Source organism: Triturus cristatus, chromosome 9 (assembly GCF_964204655.1).
Source record: "Triturus cristatus chromosome 9, aTriCri1.1, whole genome shotgun sequence".
Lineage (NCBI taxonomy): Eukaryota > Metazoa > Chordata > Amphibia > Caudata > Salamandridae > Triturus > Triturus cristatus.
The window spans coordinates 392,693,033-392,709,578 of NC_140592.1; the positions used below are offsets into that span (position 1 = coordinate 392,693,033).

General features: G+C 56.7%; 1 protein-coding gene across 1 annotated transcript in view; it reads left to right on the plus strand.

Annotated features, from left to right (window-relative positions):
- Nucleotides 1-514: 514 nt before the first annotated feature.
- Nucleotides 515-16,546, plus strand: part of TSPAN15 (tetraspanin 15) — a 192,447-nt gene continuing 176,415 nt past the window's right edge. The window contains exon 1 of the mRNA XM_085625251.1: nucleotides 515-1,039. Within this exon, the coding sequence (XP_085481377.1) occupies nucleotides 944-1,039 (96 nt within the window). The 5' untranslated portion in view covers nucleotides 515-943. The remainder of the gene's footprint in view (nucleotides 1,040-16,546) is intronic.

The window sequence follows — 16,546 nt, forward strand, 5'->3', positions numbered from 1 at the left end:
TTGCCTGCGAATATCCAAAACCATATGAAAGTGTCCCACATACCATGGAGCCTCCTGTCACATTTGATTTGTATCTGGTTTTCCATCTGAAGCAAGAAGTTCTCAAGTGAAAAATGCTAAAAATAAGATTTTTTCTTTTAAGTTGTTTTTCTCTTTGTTTGAAGTTAATCAGGAAATTGGTGTAGAGGGCAATGATTTTCTTTCATGGAAATACCTTTAATTGAAATTGCTGATGGGGGAAGATTTGTAGGCATTTAACGCAAATGGCATGCTAAAAAGCTGTATTGCCCTGAACAATGCGTTCCATTTCCACGCCCATTGGATTTACAGTCACCTTTCTGCTCTCACTAAGTAAGACACTGAAAACACCCTGCAGCAGAAAATACCTCCTGGCATAGTTTCCACAGCAGCCCACTTAGATCACAGTGTCCTGGAGACGAGAGCTGCTGTTCTGGCGCCCCTGTTCCAGGTCAGCTCAGGTGTCCCTCCTTTTTCAAAGGCACGCTATAAGCAGTGAAGGCAAGGTGCGGCCAGGTAGGAAGTTGACCTGCGTCAAAGTTAGGCCCCTATGAATACCGGTACTCTCATTGTCTGAGGAGAAGTTTCGGTATCCTAGGGAGGAACATACTAAAGTGTCGTTACTTCGTACCGGTGAGCACCGGCGCATTTAAAGCATTGCTTCTGACGGGACATAACTGGAGCTACTACGACGTGCCCTCACTGCTGCCCAGCTGCCCCTTTCATACATCCTCAGTCGCCGTCCCCGGGCATCCCAGACCAATCCGGAGACACCGCGCAGCGGCCAATGGGCCCGGCCGCGCATGGCCAATGACGAGGAAGCTTACATGCCTCCGCGCTAGAACCGGTCGCCCCAGTTGTCATTGTCGGAGGCGAGGCTCCTGCGGGCGTAGAGGAGTTGCCGCTGGGAGCGAGAAGGATCACCATGGCGGGGGAGACGGAGCAGGAGGTGCGCTACTGCTCCCGCTTCCCCTACCTCTGCCTCAAGTTCACGCTCATCGTATACGCCACCATCTTCTGGGTGGGTTTCACGTTTTATTCTCTTTATAATGATGGTCTGTTGTGTGCGGCAGGGGCGCGCCTGCATTTATTCCCGGGCAGTGTATTAACTTTGGAGCAGGCACTTCAGGCTGTCTCTGATTCTGTTTTTTAAATGTTCCTTTATCTTTCAGTTGGGCACCCCAGTGGAACTGAATATGGTTTAGCTTTTATACTGTGCGAGGCTGCCCAGTGGGTTGAGAGCCTGCTGCTGTAATGAGCAGGCGTTAGCATTTTTCACAGAAAACAGTGCTGAACAAACGTTTGCTGCCTACCGTCAACTTTTCAATTCCAAGGTGGCCGAACCAGCATTTAATCCTCTTCGGTTGAAAAGGAACTATAATAAAGGGATGTGTGTTAGCCCCCAAACGCGCTCATAAATTTAAATACAATTATTTCAATTTTTGAACTTTGACCACTTTTGCTTTTATTTTTTGTCGCATTCTGTTGCCGTACCTACTCGTTCTAATTTAAACGGACGCTACCTCAATCTCAAATCTTTTCTCTAGTAAATCGTTGGGCACAGGTGTTTTCAGTCGGGTATGGTGATGAGTGCCGGATTTTACCTGCCGTTTCTCACACACAGGCACACACACTCGTCTCTATTTCGAAGGTCTTCTTACATATTTGATTTGACAAAATATTGTGTTTTAAGTACCCCTTACAATCTGTCCCCTGCTTCTTTTCCACCGTGTCTTAAACTCCCCTTCTGCACTGCTTCTCTTATAATGTATATGATATGCCAGCATGGTTGTTTGAAGACCTGACGTTCACCCACCCCCATGTTACTGACAATCCTACGCCCCTGGGTACCTGATTTATTTGTTCTACGTGGTCTACTTAACGTTTTAAAACTTCTGTGGGATTCTCTATAAATTCCTGGCCCTTTTTCGTGTTACAAGTGACTATTGGCGTCAAAACCTCCCTGCAATAAGAAAAGACACGTCACCAGTATTAATGTATAACAGTCGCACAGTAATGTAGCGGAGTAGTGAGGGTGACATCGATCCTAATGTAAGCATGGAAAATGGGTCCCTCATACTCACCTGTTGGCTAGTAAACGGTAAACTATGGTTTAGTGAGTCACCTGCTTTCCTGGGCTCCGTGCCACTGCACCTGCTGCACTAATGAAAGTTCTGCCCCCTCCCGTCTGTGCCCAGCTCCTTTCTTCAAACTCCCATCTACTAAGAAGTGAGGTGTTTTACGCGCCCCCCCCCCCCGCCTCTGTTTCTTAAGGTTTGTGTGCAACAAATATGAAACAAAAATAAAAATGTTTGTGAGTAGCAATGTTTAAGTACTATTCTAGAAAACCTTATACGAGTTTGTTAGTGATGCAGAAGTAGGTAAACAGAACTGTTTTTTTTTTTCTCTACACTGGATGGCCCTTTTAAATTGAACTAAAATGTGGTTTAGAAACATGAATGGAAAGATGTTTTCATCATTACAAGTCACATTGACAATCTGCTCGACATTTTTGCTTTTCATATGACAATGAACTTTTATGGGACCTGCAATATCCTGGTCACGCACACTTCAGATGGGGGGGCGGGGGGGTCTTTACTTTGTTTATGAAAACATGAAATGGCTACTAGGTCGAGTAGTTTACACTGGGGTGTTGAGTGGAGCCACATGTATTTTTCCCTTTTCTTTTCAGTGCTAAATACTTTTGTTTTCCGAATTTATGGCTTGCTGGTTAAAACGTGTACCTTTTCAAAAGCGCACTTCCCTGGTTTTCAAATCTCTGCTGCCACACCCAAGTTTATTTTCCATTCATACTAAGCCCTCCTGCGTGCACTAGGCGGAAGCCGGCATTCAAGAACAGGGTGTGCATGCTAGCGCAGGTTCTGTACTATTTAAGACTGCCCTAATGTTAAATAGACCTTAAGCTTAATTTGCAATGGCTTTCGGACTAACAATCTGCCTGCAGCGGGAAGTATGTGGTTGGCCATTTTTTTTCTTAAATGGGCGAGGTAGTATTTTTTTTTCTTTCTAATTCAGTATGGGTCATCTATACTACTGGTTGCGGCTTCGATTTTACGCCGGAACAAACTTTAGTTTTGGGCTTTGTTTTTGTTGCGCGTTTTCTTTGAGTGGGAGGGAGGATGAAGAGGGTAGGGAGAACACCACTCGCGTTTTTATTGATCAGTCCCTGCCACAGTGGATTCGAAACCTAAGCAAAATAAATATGCTCCCGGTTGCATGTTTTTAAGTACCCGCCCTGCCTCGCCCCCAGGTTCCAACTCGGGCCTCTTTCTTCCACCAGCCAGCACATCCTGTCTATCTCACACCTGCAGGCTCTTTTTCGTCTATGCTTCCTCCCTTTTTCCTCTCTTTCTGACTTTTTTTCCTGCCTTTCTCTTGAGGTGTCAGTCTGATGATGGTGGTGGTGTGGTGGGGGGGGGGGGGGGTCGCAGTCCCAAACCAATCCATAACCACGAGGTGAACCATCAGCTTAGATTAAGCAACGAGTCCCATTGCTGGGCACACAGGTGGGCAGAGTCACAGGAAAATACATGCACAAATGGCCATCTTGTAACTCATTCTGTTGAGTTCATGCATGCCCGTCAGACTCCTGAATACGCTTGCGTCAATTTCCAAATGGTATGCTTTTAAGCATTACAATTTTTAGTTAAAAAATGAAAGTTTACAACATGCACACGTAAAGCATATCAAAGGTGGACAGTTCCAGCGCTCAATTCTTCATTGTGCTCAACTTAAAATAGACGGCGAGACGCTTAATTTAAATCTGGAATTACCTCGAGGTCACCTGATCTTTGGACATCCAATATAATATTGAGTTATACATGAAATGGGGGTGGGGTAAAATCCATAACTATTTGCTTTTTTTGTGGCATGCTGTAAAAAACATTAAAATGCCACATTTAGTGCTCGAAGACAGCTCACCATGGCTTGCCTCTGTGTTGTCGTGATACTTGGGAGGCTTGACATATGCAGTTTGCACAACAGCTAGCTACGAGCCTAGCAGTGCCAGGAAAGGGGGGTGGGGTGGGCTTTGCAACCTTGGAGGGGTGCTTCCCTGTGAAGACTTTGCTGTAGTGTAGAGGGTGGGCTTTGGAACCTTTGAGGGGTGCTGCCTGTGGCGAGTGGGCTGTAGAGAGGGGGGGGGGGGGGACCTCAGAGGTGTGCGCCCTGTGAAGAGTGGGCTGTAGAGCGGAGGTGGACCCCTCTTTTCTGACACGGAACTTGTGTGGCAGTCACGTGGGCGCCAGGCAGGACAGGACAAGCCTCAGAAGCAGCGTGCTTAACGAGGGAGCAGGGCCGCATTCCTACATTTTGGACGCGCTGGCCATGGAATTCACAGATGCGTCTGGGACACATCCGTAATTTGAGCGGGAACCAAGTGAGTGTTGTTCCTCAGTGAGGCCAGGCTGAAGCAATAAATAATCAAAGCGGTTGGGTGAAATAAGGCCCACGATGGGAATGGGCTGCTCGCGATTGGACCATGTAAGCGCATAGTTTTCTATTTTACTGCTCTTATTTGCTGAATTCTGACACGGTAAGATTAATTTGATCAGGACCTCGGCATATATTCACCCAATGGGAGTGCCTGAGGTCATGCTATCATTGCAGACAGTTCCTGGTCGCTCAATGCTTGCTGTGGTCTTCTCTCAATTTGTGACTCCCCAGGAATGGGTTTGCCTCATCAACATAGGTGCCAGGTTATAAGGGCTGGTGGGGCTTGGGCTCCACCAATAATTTACGCTAAAATCCCGAGGGTGAGGTCTGTACCTTTCAGTGTTTGCAGGCTGGACCGCAGTGAGGCCCATGTGTTGCCAGGCGCCTGTGCTCAGAGGAGAAGGCGTGAAGGAAGGATAAGCACACATAAAGAGGGGTGGAGCGGAAGAGCCAGAGAGACTTGCATACGGCTACATCTGCACGCCACCTCTGTCTTGTCCTACTCTTAACACCCAAGCAATAGGACTCGTTCCCTGCTTTCGGGACTTGAAGGGGTGGTAGCGCTGGTGCGCAGCATGGTTTTGTTGACGAGATGCACAATGAAAAGGAATACACAAGTTTTCATTTATATTTTTGGAATGGGGGTGGTGGTTTGTGCCTTACATGGCCCATTGGGCGCTTGAGTCGGGGCACCTCATGGGACATGCTTGGCATCTCGCTTTGGCATAGGTGACCATATGATTTGGGCACCACGATTGGTGAGCCTGGTCCCAAGTTTAGAAACTTAGTGTTGCCTTGCCTCCGTCTTATATGCTCTGCTCTGTTTTTGGCCCAAGACCATGGCGATGAATACTGGGTTCCCATGTGAGGCCTTGTTGTTTCTGCTGCTGTTGATTGGCAGTGCGCCAGTAGCCCGTCTACGGCTGGATCCCTCTGGCCTGTGTTGCTGCATTGTTGGTAAGTGGTGCATCAGCAATAGACCTGCTCTCCAACTCACTAAACCCTGAGCTCACAAAAACGTTACTGGGATCAGAGGTCAGCAAGAGCCTACAAGATTACACTGTCTGAATTTGCTCAACAAAAGCAGCTGCAGCCAGACAGACGACGATTTTGACTTCAGGCGTGAGAGAGGGCTTTTACAAAAACAACTAGAAGGACCGGTTTAGCAAACCACTAGCAGCCAGCCTCGTACTCCTCCTGTGAGCCTCATACTCCCCCCCCCCCCCCCCCCCCCCATGAGCCTGCGTGCTCATCCACCTCCCCCCCCCCCCATGAGCCTGCGTGCTCATCCACCTCCCCCCCATGAGCCTGCGTGCTCATCCACCCCCCCATGAGCCTGCGTGCTCATCCACCCCCCCATGAGCCTGCGTGCTCATCCACCCCCCCATGAGCCTGCGTGCTCATCCACCTCCCCCCCCATGAGCCTGCGTGCTCATCCACCTCCCCCCCCCCCATGAGCCTGCGTGCTCATCCACCTCCCCCCCATGAGCCTGCGTGCTCATCCACCTCCCCCCCCATGAGCCTGCGTGCTCATCCACCTCCCCCCCATGAGCCTGCGTGCTCATCCACCTCCCCCCCATGAGCCTGCCTGCTCATCCACCTCCCCCCCCCATGAGCCTGCCTGCTCATCCACCTCCCCCCCCCCATGAGCCTGCGTGCTCATCCACCTCCCCCCCCCCCCCCATGAGCCTGCGTGCTCATCCACCTCCCCCCCCCATGAGCCTGCGTGCTCATCCACCTCCCCCCCCATGAGCCTGCGTGCTCATCCACCCCCCCATGATCCTGCGTGCTCATCCACCTCCCCCCCCCCCCCATGAGCCTGCGTGCTCATCCACCTCCCCCCCCCCCATGATCCTGCGTGCTCATCCACCCCCCCATGATCCTGCGTGCTCATCCACCCCCCCATGATCCTGCGTGCTCATCCACCCCCCCATGATCCTGCGTGCTCATCCACCCCCCATGAGCCTGCGTGCTCATCCACCCCCCATGATCCTGCGTGCTCATCCACCCCCCCATGAGCCTGCGTGCTCATCCACCCCCCATGAGCCTGCGTGCTCATCCACCCCCCATGAGCCTGCGTGCTCATCCACCCCCCATGAGCCTGCGTGCTCATCCACCCCCCATGAGCCTGCGTGCTCATCCACCCCCCCATGAGCCTGCGTGCTCATCCACCCCCCCATGAGCCTGCGTGCTCATCCACCCCCCCATGAGCCTGCGTGCTCATCCACCCCCCCATGAGCCTGCGTGCTCATCCACCCCCCCATGAGCCTGCGTGCTCATCCACCCCCCATGAGCCTGCGTGCTCATCCACCTCCCCCCCATGAGCCTGCGTGCTCCTCCCCCCCCCCCATGAGCCTGCGTGCTCATCCACCTCCCCCCCCCCATGAGCCTGCGTGCTCCTCCACCCCCCCATGAGCCTGCGTGCTCATCCACACCCCCCATGAGCCTGCGTGCTCATCCACCCCCCCATGAGCCTGCGTGCTCATCCACCTCCCCCCATGAGCCTGCGTGCTCATCCACCTCCCCCCATGAGCCTGCGTGCTCATCCACCTCCCCCCATGAGCCTGCGTGCTCATCCACCTCCCCCCATGAGCCTGCGTGCTCATCCACCTCCCCCCCATGAGCCTGCGTGCTCATCCACCTCCCCCATGAGCCTGCGTGCTCATCCACCCCCCCCATGAGCCTGCGTGCTCATTCACCTCCCCACCATGAGCCTGCGTGCTCATTCACCTCCCCACCATGAGCCTGCGTGCTCATCCACCTCCCCACCATGAGCCTGCGTGCTCATCCACCTCCCCCCCCCATGAGCCTGCGTGCTCATCCACCCCCCCCCCCATGAGCCTGCGTGCTCATCCACCTCCCCCCCCATGAGCCTGCGTGCTCATCCACCTCCCCCCCCCCCCCATGAGCCTGCGTGCTCATCCACCTCCCCCCCATGAGCCTGCGTGCTCATTCACCTCCCCCCCTCGCCCCCCCATGAGCTTGCGTGCTCCTCCACTTCCCCCCCATGAGCCTGCGTGCTCATCCACCTCCCCCCCCATGAGCCTGCGTGCTCATCCACCCCCCCATGAGCCTGCGTGCTCATCCACCCCCCCATGAGCCTGCGTGCTCATCCACCCCCCCATGAGCCTGCGTGCTCATCCACCCCCCCATGAGCCTGCGTGCTCATCCACCCCCCATGAGCCTGCGTGCTCATCCACCCCCCCATGAGCCTGCAGCCTGCGTGCTCATCCACCCCCCCATGAGCCTGCGTGCTCATCCACCTCCCCCCCATGAGCCTGCGTGCTCATCCACCTCCCCCCATGAGCCTGCGTGCTCATCCACCTCCCCCCCCCCATGAGCCTGCGTGCTCATCCACCTCCCCCCCCATGAGCCTGCGTGCTCATCCACCTCCCCCCCATGAGCCTGCGTGCTCATCCACCTCCCCCCCCCCATGAGCCTGCGTGCTCATCCACCTCCCCCCCCCCATGAGCCTGCGTGCTCATCCACCTCCCCCCCCATGAGCCTGCGTGCTCATCCACCTCCCCCCCCCCCCCCCCATGAGCCTGCGTGCTCATCTACCTCCCCCCCTCCCATGAGCCTGCGTGCTCATCCACCTCCCCCCCATGATCCTGCGTGCTCATCCACCCCCCCATGATCCTGCGTGCTCATCCACCCCCCATGAGCCTGCGTGCTCATCCACCCCCCCATGAGCCTGCGTGCTCATCCACCCCCCGATGAGCCTGCGTGCTCATCCACCCCCCGATGAGCCTGCGTGCTCATCCACCCCCCCATGAGCCTGCGTGCTCATCCACCCCCCCATGAGCCTGCGTGCTCATCCACCCCCCATGAGCCTGCGTGCTCATCCACCCCCCATGAGCCTGCGTGCTCATCCACCCCCCCCATGAGCCTGCGTGCTCATCCACCCCCCCCATGAGCCTGCGTGCTCATCCACCCCCCCCATGAGCCTGCGTGCTCATCCACCCCCCCATGAGCCTGCGTGCTCATCCACCCCCCCATGAGCCTGCGTGCTCATCCACCCCCCCATGAGCCTGCGTGCTCATCCACCCCCCCATGAGCCTGCGTGCTCATCCACCCCCCCATGAGCCTGCGTGCTCATCCACCCCCCCATGAGCCTGCGTGCTCATCCACCCCCCCATGAGCCTGCGTGCTCATCCACCCCCCCATGAGCCTGCGTGCTCATCCACCTCCCCCCCATGAGCCTGCGTGCTCATCCACCTCCCCCCCCCATGAGCCTGCGTGCTCATCCACCTCCCCCCCCATGAGCCTGCGTGCTCCTCCACCCCCCCATGAGCCTGCGTGCTCATCCACACCCCCCATGAGCCTGCGTGCTCATCCACCCCCCCATGAGCCTGCGTGCTCATCCACCTCCCCCCATGAGCCTGCGTGCTCATCCACCTCCCCCCCCATGAGCCTGCGTGCTCATCCACCTCCCCCCCCATGAGCCTGCGTGCTCATCCACCCCCCCCCATGAGCCTGCGTGCTCATTCACCTCCCCACCATGAGCCTGCGTGCTCATCCACCTCCCCCCCATGAGCCTGCGTGCTCATCCACCTCCCCCCCCCCCATGAGCCTGCGTGCTCATCCACCTCCCCCCCCCCCCATGAGCCTGCGTGCTCATCCACCTCCCCCCCCCATGAGCCTGCGTGCTCATTCACCTCCCCCCTCGCCCCCCCATGAGCTTGCGTGCTCCTCCACTTCCCCCAAGTCATGCACAGCCCCTGTCTTTGTCATGACTCCTACCAAGCCTGCCCTCTCATGACTTCTGTCATGCACAGATAGCTCCTCTGTCGCGACTTTTGCCTCAGCCAACTGCTGTATCATTGCTCCTGCCACACCACAGCACCTCATGACTAGTGCCACACCGGCCTGCCCTTTCTCATGACGATTTCCAATCCCAAATAGCCCCTCTGTCGCGACTTTTGCCACACCCAGCCAGCTCCTCTGTCACGACTCCTGTGACAGCCAGCCCGTCTCTCATGACGGATGCCGCACCTAGCCCACTCCTGTGTCATCATGATTCATGCCACATACACTCAGCCAACTACTCGGTCTGAAGCGCGGCCCCTGCCCCCCCACTCCCGTCTATACTCTGACCTCTTTTATACCATGCCAGGCCCATCGTTCCTTGCACCACACAAGCTTGATTGTAAAAATTATTATTTATATGCACCATGAGACTTGAACGTTTCCCGACACCACTTTATAAATACAAATAACCATTAAAGCAATGGCCGTCAACCACTCCCTCCCTTTCACAAGACCCTTCCTACACCAAATAGCTTATTCACACTTTCCCTCGTGACCCGCCGCCCGCATCCATTTACTGCTATCCGCACCCGCTTTCCTGAAACGAGTGCTGCCGGCAGGTTTGCTGCCTTGCTCTCCTGGGGACTTTGCTTTGTTGACGTTATCTCGCCTGCACAAACATTAGCCTGTTTGCAATACTGGGGGGTTCCACGTGTGCACGCAGGAGCACTCCGCTCTCAGGAAACCCCAGAATATGGTGTGTTGTGCTTCGAAGAACTCCAGGCCCAAACCTAATAACATTTGGGGGATAGCATAGAACGGGAAAGTGAGTTCGTTGCTTCTTATCTTATGTAGAGAATGAGGCAGCCTGACTGTCCCTGCCTGGGCCACGGAAGTGGGGCAGGTTGGGCCCTGGAACTGGGGCTGGCTGTGCCATTAAACAAGACTGACTAAGCAGTTAATGTACAAAAAACTGCTCTTCAACATGGCTGCCCCTGCTGCACTTGGGCTGGAGAGTTCAATTGTTTTCAGAAGACCATAGCGAGAAGAGGCAATTTCTTTATTACATAATTTAGCTTTAAATACATTTCTCATCACCAGACACAATGCCAGACGTGTAAAGATTTGATGGCAACTTTGAGTTACTGCAGTTTTGTTCCTGAGCTTTGGATTTTGTGAAATTCCATCGATTTCACTGCAGTTTGGGGTGGAATCTGAATGAGGTGGAACATAGTAGCCAGAAGTTGAGGCGCGGTGTCTCATGAGCAGGATAACCACCCATTAGCCCTCTTGGCTGCATGATTTACACATTGACATATGAAACTAGTGGCTTGTTAATTTCCTGGTCTTTGTTACATACATGCACATATCTGTGTATGAATTTGGATTCCCAATACAAATAGTGTTGTAGTCATGGTCATTACAGTTTCCCTCATCCTTTTTTTTCATTTGTAAATTCTCTGAAACATTTGTTGGCTTCTCTGGTTCCCTAGTTTGGATTTCTTAACCGGAGTTCATCCAGCAAATTCTCTATTGCCACAGATGGTTTCTAACTTGGCTTCTTGGATTACAGGGTCAAACTTGTTTGTCTCCCCTCCATAGCAGATCTTGTTGAACCATTCTAAGCTATTTTTTATTGTCTTTTGGTAAAGTGTTATCTTTTAGTCTTGCTGTGTGGACGTGACAGATCTTTCCTATCTACAGTAGCATTATATTGGTGAATAACCATTTATTTGTGACAATAGCATAATTCGCTCAAATGAGCACCATTCACTGTTTGCTTGAAGACCAACCTAGTATATTTTCAAGGTGTGACATCCACTTAATGTTGTGTCTATTACCTACCTCTAGCTGGAGTTTCCCATTAACAGTCTTATGTGGATTTCTGTAACACCGCTTCAAGAAGTTCGGAATAGAAAATGTAATCTGAAATGACTTCTGAGTTTTTTTAAAAAATGTAAAAAAAATTTTGTCGATGATAAAAAAAAAAAATCCCCATATAGCAGTCCAATGATATGCGACTACTTGTAGCCCGCATTTAATTTCAAAACTTGTAGTATCACGTTTCAGTCTATACCTACGATCCCGCAGGTTATACAGCATTCAAAGCGCTGTTGGCTAAAAATCCAGGACTGTCTGAAGATGTCATACTTGGCACGGGACCCTTTGGCAGACGGGAGAGCCAGTGCACTGTTTGGACTGGTAATTGATGAAGATGGTTCCTGCGGCATTTCGATGCTACAGGAGGGCATGCACAGATCATAATAAATGCAACTAATTGACAGCTGGTTTAGAAACTTCAGTGGATGTACCTTTTCTCAACAACTGAATCTATTTAGGCAGTGTCCTGTTTAACCTCCCCACCTCCAGGGCTACACTTTCTTGAAACGTCACCATCTGTATGTAGCACTTATTCAGACTTCACTTCGAATTTAGTAGTGGCCTAGGAGCACATTTGCCCCTACAGGTGTAAACTTCCTCATCCTTCTATAGTGACACTTCCTTAGTTTTGCAGAATACTCCTTGCACTGCAGGCCACCATATTGCAGTGAATTTTTGGGAGTTAGTCGCACTGATCTGTTTTATACAAATTCGTATATTCCTTTTCTTAAGCAGACGGGCATTTGCACAGCAGTTGTCATTTCGTATGCTGGGGTGCGTGCAGATGTAAGCAGAAGCCAGTACATGATGGGATATTTCTGCTGCTCCTCGGCTGGACTGGTCTCCCGTATGTGGTGCAGTCAGTTTTGCTAAGGCAGGTGTGTTGTGCCTGCCAGTTCACGTGCGACTTCTCGCCAGACAACTAACCCCTGCTGCATGTGTCCCCTTGCTTTCCTCCCTCCCCAGTAGCGCTGTGCCCCCTTATCTGCCATGCCTTTGCAGTGCATTGGTCCCCATATGTGCCCACTCATATCCTCCTAACCCCCACTGGTTACCTGTGTCCCTGTAGTTTGCCTTCAACAATGGTTGGAGAAGGAGAGGTCCAGTCAAGTCCATGTGTGGTATCTGTTAAAAATGGCGCTCGTTCCATTGAGGCCTTGTTGTTTCTGCTGCTGTTGATTGGCAGTGCGCCAGTAGCCCGTCTACGGCTGGATCCCTCTGGCCTGTGTTGCTGCATTGTTGGTAAGTGGTGCATCAGCAATAGACCTGCTCCCCCTTATGTTGTCCCAGCCTGGCTGCCTCTCCAACTCACTAAACCCTGAGCTCACAAAAACGTTACTGGGATCAGAGGTCAGCAAGAGCCTACAAGATTACACTGTCTGAATTTGCTCAACAAAAGCAGCTGCAGCCAGACAGACGACGATTTTGACTTCAGGCGTGAGAGAGGGCTTTTACTAAAACAACTAGAAGGACCGGTTTAGCAAACCACTAGCAGCCAGCCTCGTACTCCTCCTGTGAGCCTCATACTCCTCCTCCCCCCCCCCCATGAGCCTGCGTGCTCATCCACCTCCCCCCCCCCCCCTTCATGAGCCTGCGTGCTCATCCACCTCCCCCCCCCTTCATGAGCCTGCGTGCCCATCCACCTCCCCCCCCCATGAGCCTGCGTGCTCATCCACCTCCCCCCCCCCCCATGAGCCTGCGTGCTCATCCACCTCCCCCGCCCCCCCCATGAGCCTGCGTGCTCATCCACCTCCCCCCCCCCTTCATGAGCCTGCGTGCTCATCCACCTCCCCCCCCCCCTTCATGAGCCTGCGTGCTCATCCACCTCCCCCCCCCCATGAGCTCCCCCCCCCCCTTCCCCCCCCCCCTTCATGAGCCTGCGTGCTCATCCACCTCCCCCATGAGCCTGCGTGCTCATCCACTCCCCCCCCCCATGAGCCTGCGTGCTCATCCACCTCCCCCCCCCCCCCCCATGAGCCTGCGTGCTCATCCACCTCCCCCCATGAGCCTGCGTGCTCATCCACCTCCCCCATGAGCCTGCGTGCTCATCCACCTCCCCCCATGAGCCTGCGTGCTCATCCACCTCCCCCCATGAGCCTGCGTGCTCATCCACCTCCCCCCATGAGCCTGCGTGCTCATCCACCTCCCCCCCCCATGAGCCTGCGTGCTCATCCACCTCCCCCCCCCCCATGAGCCTGCGTGCTCATCCACCTCCCCCCCCATGAGCCTGCGTGCTCATCCACCTCCCCCCCCCATGAGCCTGCGTGCTCATCCACCTCTCCCCCCCATGAGCCTGCGTGCTCATCCACCTCTCCCCCCCCCCCCATGAGCCTGCGTGCTCATCCACCTCCCCCCCCATGAGCCTGCGTGCTCATCCACCTCCCCCCCATGAGCCTGCGTGCTCATCCACCTCCCCCCCATGAGCCTGCGTGCTCATCCACCTCCCCCCCCCCCCATGAGCCTGCGTGCTCATCCACCTCCCCCCCATGAGCCTGCGTGCTCATCCACCTCCCCCCCATGAGCCTGCGTGCTCATCCACCTCCCCCCCATGAGCCTGCGTGCTCATCCACCTCCCCCCATGAGCCTGCGTGCTCATCCACCTCCCCCCATGAGCCTGCGTGCTCATCCACCTCCCCCCCATGAGCCTGCGTGCTCATCCACCTCCCCCCCATGAGCCTGCGTGCTCATCCACCTCCCCCCATGAGCCTGCGTGCTCATCCACCTCCCCCCCATGAGCCTGCGTGCTCATCCACCTCCCCCCCATGAGCCTGCGTGCTCATCCACCTCCCCCCCCATGAGCCTGCGTGCTCATCCACCTCCCCCCCCCATGAGCCTGCGTGCTCATCCACCTCCCCCCCCATGAGCCTGCGTGCTCATCCACCTCCCCCCCCATGAGCCTGCGTGCTCATCCACCTCCCCCCCCATGAGCCTGCGTGCTCATCCACCTCCCCCCCCCGTGAGCCTGCGTGCTCATCCACCTCCCCCCCCATGAGCCTGCGTGCTCATCCACCTCCCCCCCCCATGAGCCTGCGTGCTCATCCACCTCCCCCCCCATGAGCCTGCGTGCTCATCCACCTCCCCCCATGAGCCTGCGTGCTCATCCACCTCCCCCCCCCCCCATGAGCCTGCGTGCTCATCCACCTCCCCCCCCCCCATGAGCCTGCGTGCTCATCCACCTCCCCCCCCCATGAGCCTGCGTGCTCATCCACCTCCCCCCCATGAGCCTGCGTGCTCATCCACCTCCCCCCCCCCATGAGCCTGCGTGCTCATCCACCTCCCCCCCCCCCCCATGAGCCTGCGTGCTCATCCACCTCCCCCCCCCCCCCATGAGCCTGCGTGCTCATCCACCTCCCCCCCCCCCCATGAGCCTGCGTGCTCATCCACTCCCCCCCCCCCCATGAGCCTGCGTGCTCATCCACCTCCCCCCCCCCCATGAGCCTGCGTGCTCATCCACCTCCCCCCCATGAGCCTGCGTGCTCATCCACCTCCCCCCCCATGAGCCTGCGTGCTCATCCACCTCCCCCCCCATGAGCCTGCGTGCTCATCCACCTCCCCCCCCATGAGCCTGCGTGCTCATCCACCTCCCCCCCCCCATGAGCCTGCGTGCTCATCCACCTCCCCCCCCATGAGCCTGCGTGCTCATCCACCTCCCCCCATGAGCCTGCGTGCTCATCCACCTCCCCCCATGAGCCTGCGTGCTCATCCACCTCCCCCCCATGAGCCTGCGTGCTCATCCACCTCCCCCCCATGAGCCTGCGTGCTCATCCACCCCCCCCATGAGCCTGCGTGCTCATCCACCTCCCCCCCCATGAGCCTGCGTGCTCATCCACCTCCCCCCCATGAGCCTGCGTGCTCATCCACCTCCCCCCCCATGAGCCTGCGTGCTCATCCACCTCCCCCCCCATGAGCCTGCGTGCTCATCCACCTCCCCCCCCCCATGAGCCTGCGTGCTCATCCACCTCCCCCCCCATGAGCCTGCGTGCTCATCCACCTCCCCCCCATGAGCCTGCGTGCTCATCCACCTCCCCCCCATGAGCCTGCGTGCTCATCCACCTCCCCCCCATGAGCCTGCGTGCTCATCCACCTCCCCCCCCATGAGCCTGCGTGCTCATCCACCTCCCCCCCCATGAGCCTGCGTGCTCATCCACCTCCCCCCCATGAGCCTGCGTGCTCATCCACCTCCCCCCATGAGCCTGCGTGCTCATCCACCTCCCCCCCATGAGCCTGCGTGCTCATCCACCTCCCCCCCCCATGAGCCTGCGTGCTCATCCACCTCCCCCCCATGAGCCTGCGTGCTCATCCACCTCCCCCCCCCCATGAGCCTGCGTGCTCATCCACCTCCCCCCCCCATGAGCCTGCGTGCTCATCCACCTCCCCCCCCATGAGCCTGCGTGCTCATCCACCTCCCCCCCATGAGCCTGCGTGCTCATCCACCTCCCCCCCCCATGAGCCTGCGTGCTCATCCACCTCCCCCCCCATGAGCCTGCGTGCTCATCCACCTCCCCCCATGAGCCTGCGTGCTCATCCACCTCCCCCCATGAGCCTGCGTGCTCATCCACCTCCCCCCCCATGAGCCTGCGTGCTCATCCACCTCCCCCCCATGAGCCTGCGTGCTCATCCACCTCCCCCCCCATGAGCCTGCGTGCTCATCCACCTCCCCCCCATGAGCCTGCGTGCTCATCCACCTCCCCCCCATGAGCCTGCGTGCTCATCCACCTCCCCCCCCTATGAGCCTGCGTGCTCATCCACCTCCCCCCCCCCCATGAGCCTGCGTGCTCATCCACCTCCCCCCCCCATGAGCCTGCGTGCTCCTCCACCTCCCCCCCCCATGAGACTGCGTGCTCATCCACCTCCCCCCCCCCCCCCATGAGCCTGCGTGCTCATCCACCTCCCCCCCATGAGCCTGCGTGCTCATCCACCTCCCCCCCCCCCATGAGCCTGCGTGCTCATCCACCTCCCCCCCCCCATGAGCCTGCGTGCTCATCCACCTCCCCCCCCCCCCCCCATGAGCCTGCGTGCTCATCTACCTCCCCCCCCCCTGAGCCTGCGTGCTCATCTACCTCCCCCCCCCCCCCATGAGCCTGCGTGCTCATCTACCTCCCCCTCCCCCCCATGAGCCTGCGTGCTCATCCACCTCCCCCCCATGAGCCTGCGTGCTCATCCACCTCCCCCCCCATGAGCCTGCGTGCTCATCCACCTCCCCCCCCATGAGCCTGCGTGCTCATCCACCTCCCCCATGAGCCTGCGTGCTCATCCACCTCCCCCCCCCCATGAGCCTGCGTGCTCATCCACCTCCCCCCCCCCCATGAGCCTGCCTGCTCATCCACCTCCCCCCCCCATGAGCCTGCGTGCTCATTCACCTCCCCCCTCGCCCCCCCATGAACCTGCGTGCTCATCCACCTCCCCCCCCCCCCCCCATGAGCCTGCGTGCTCATCCACCTCC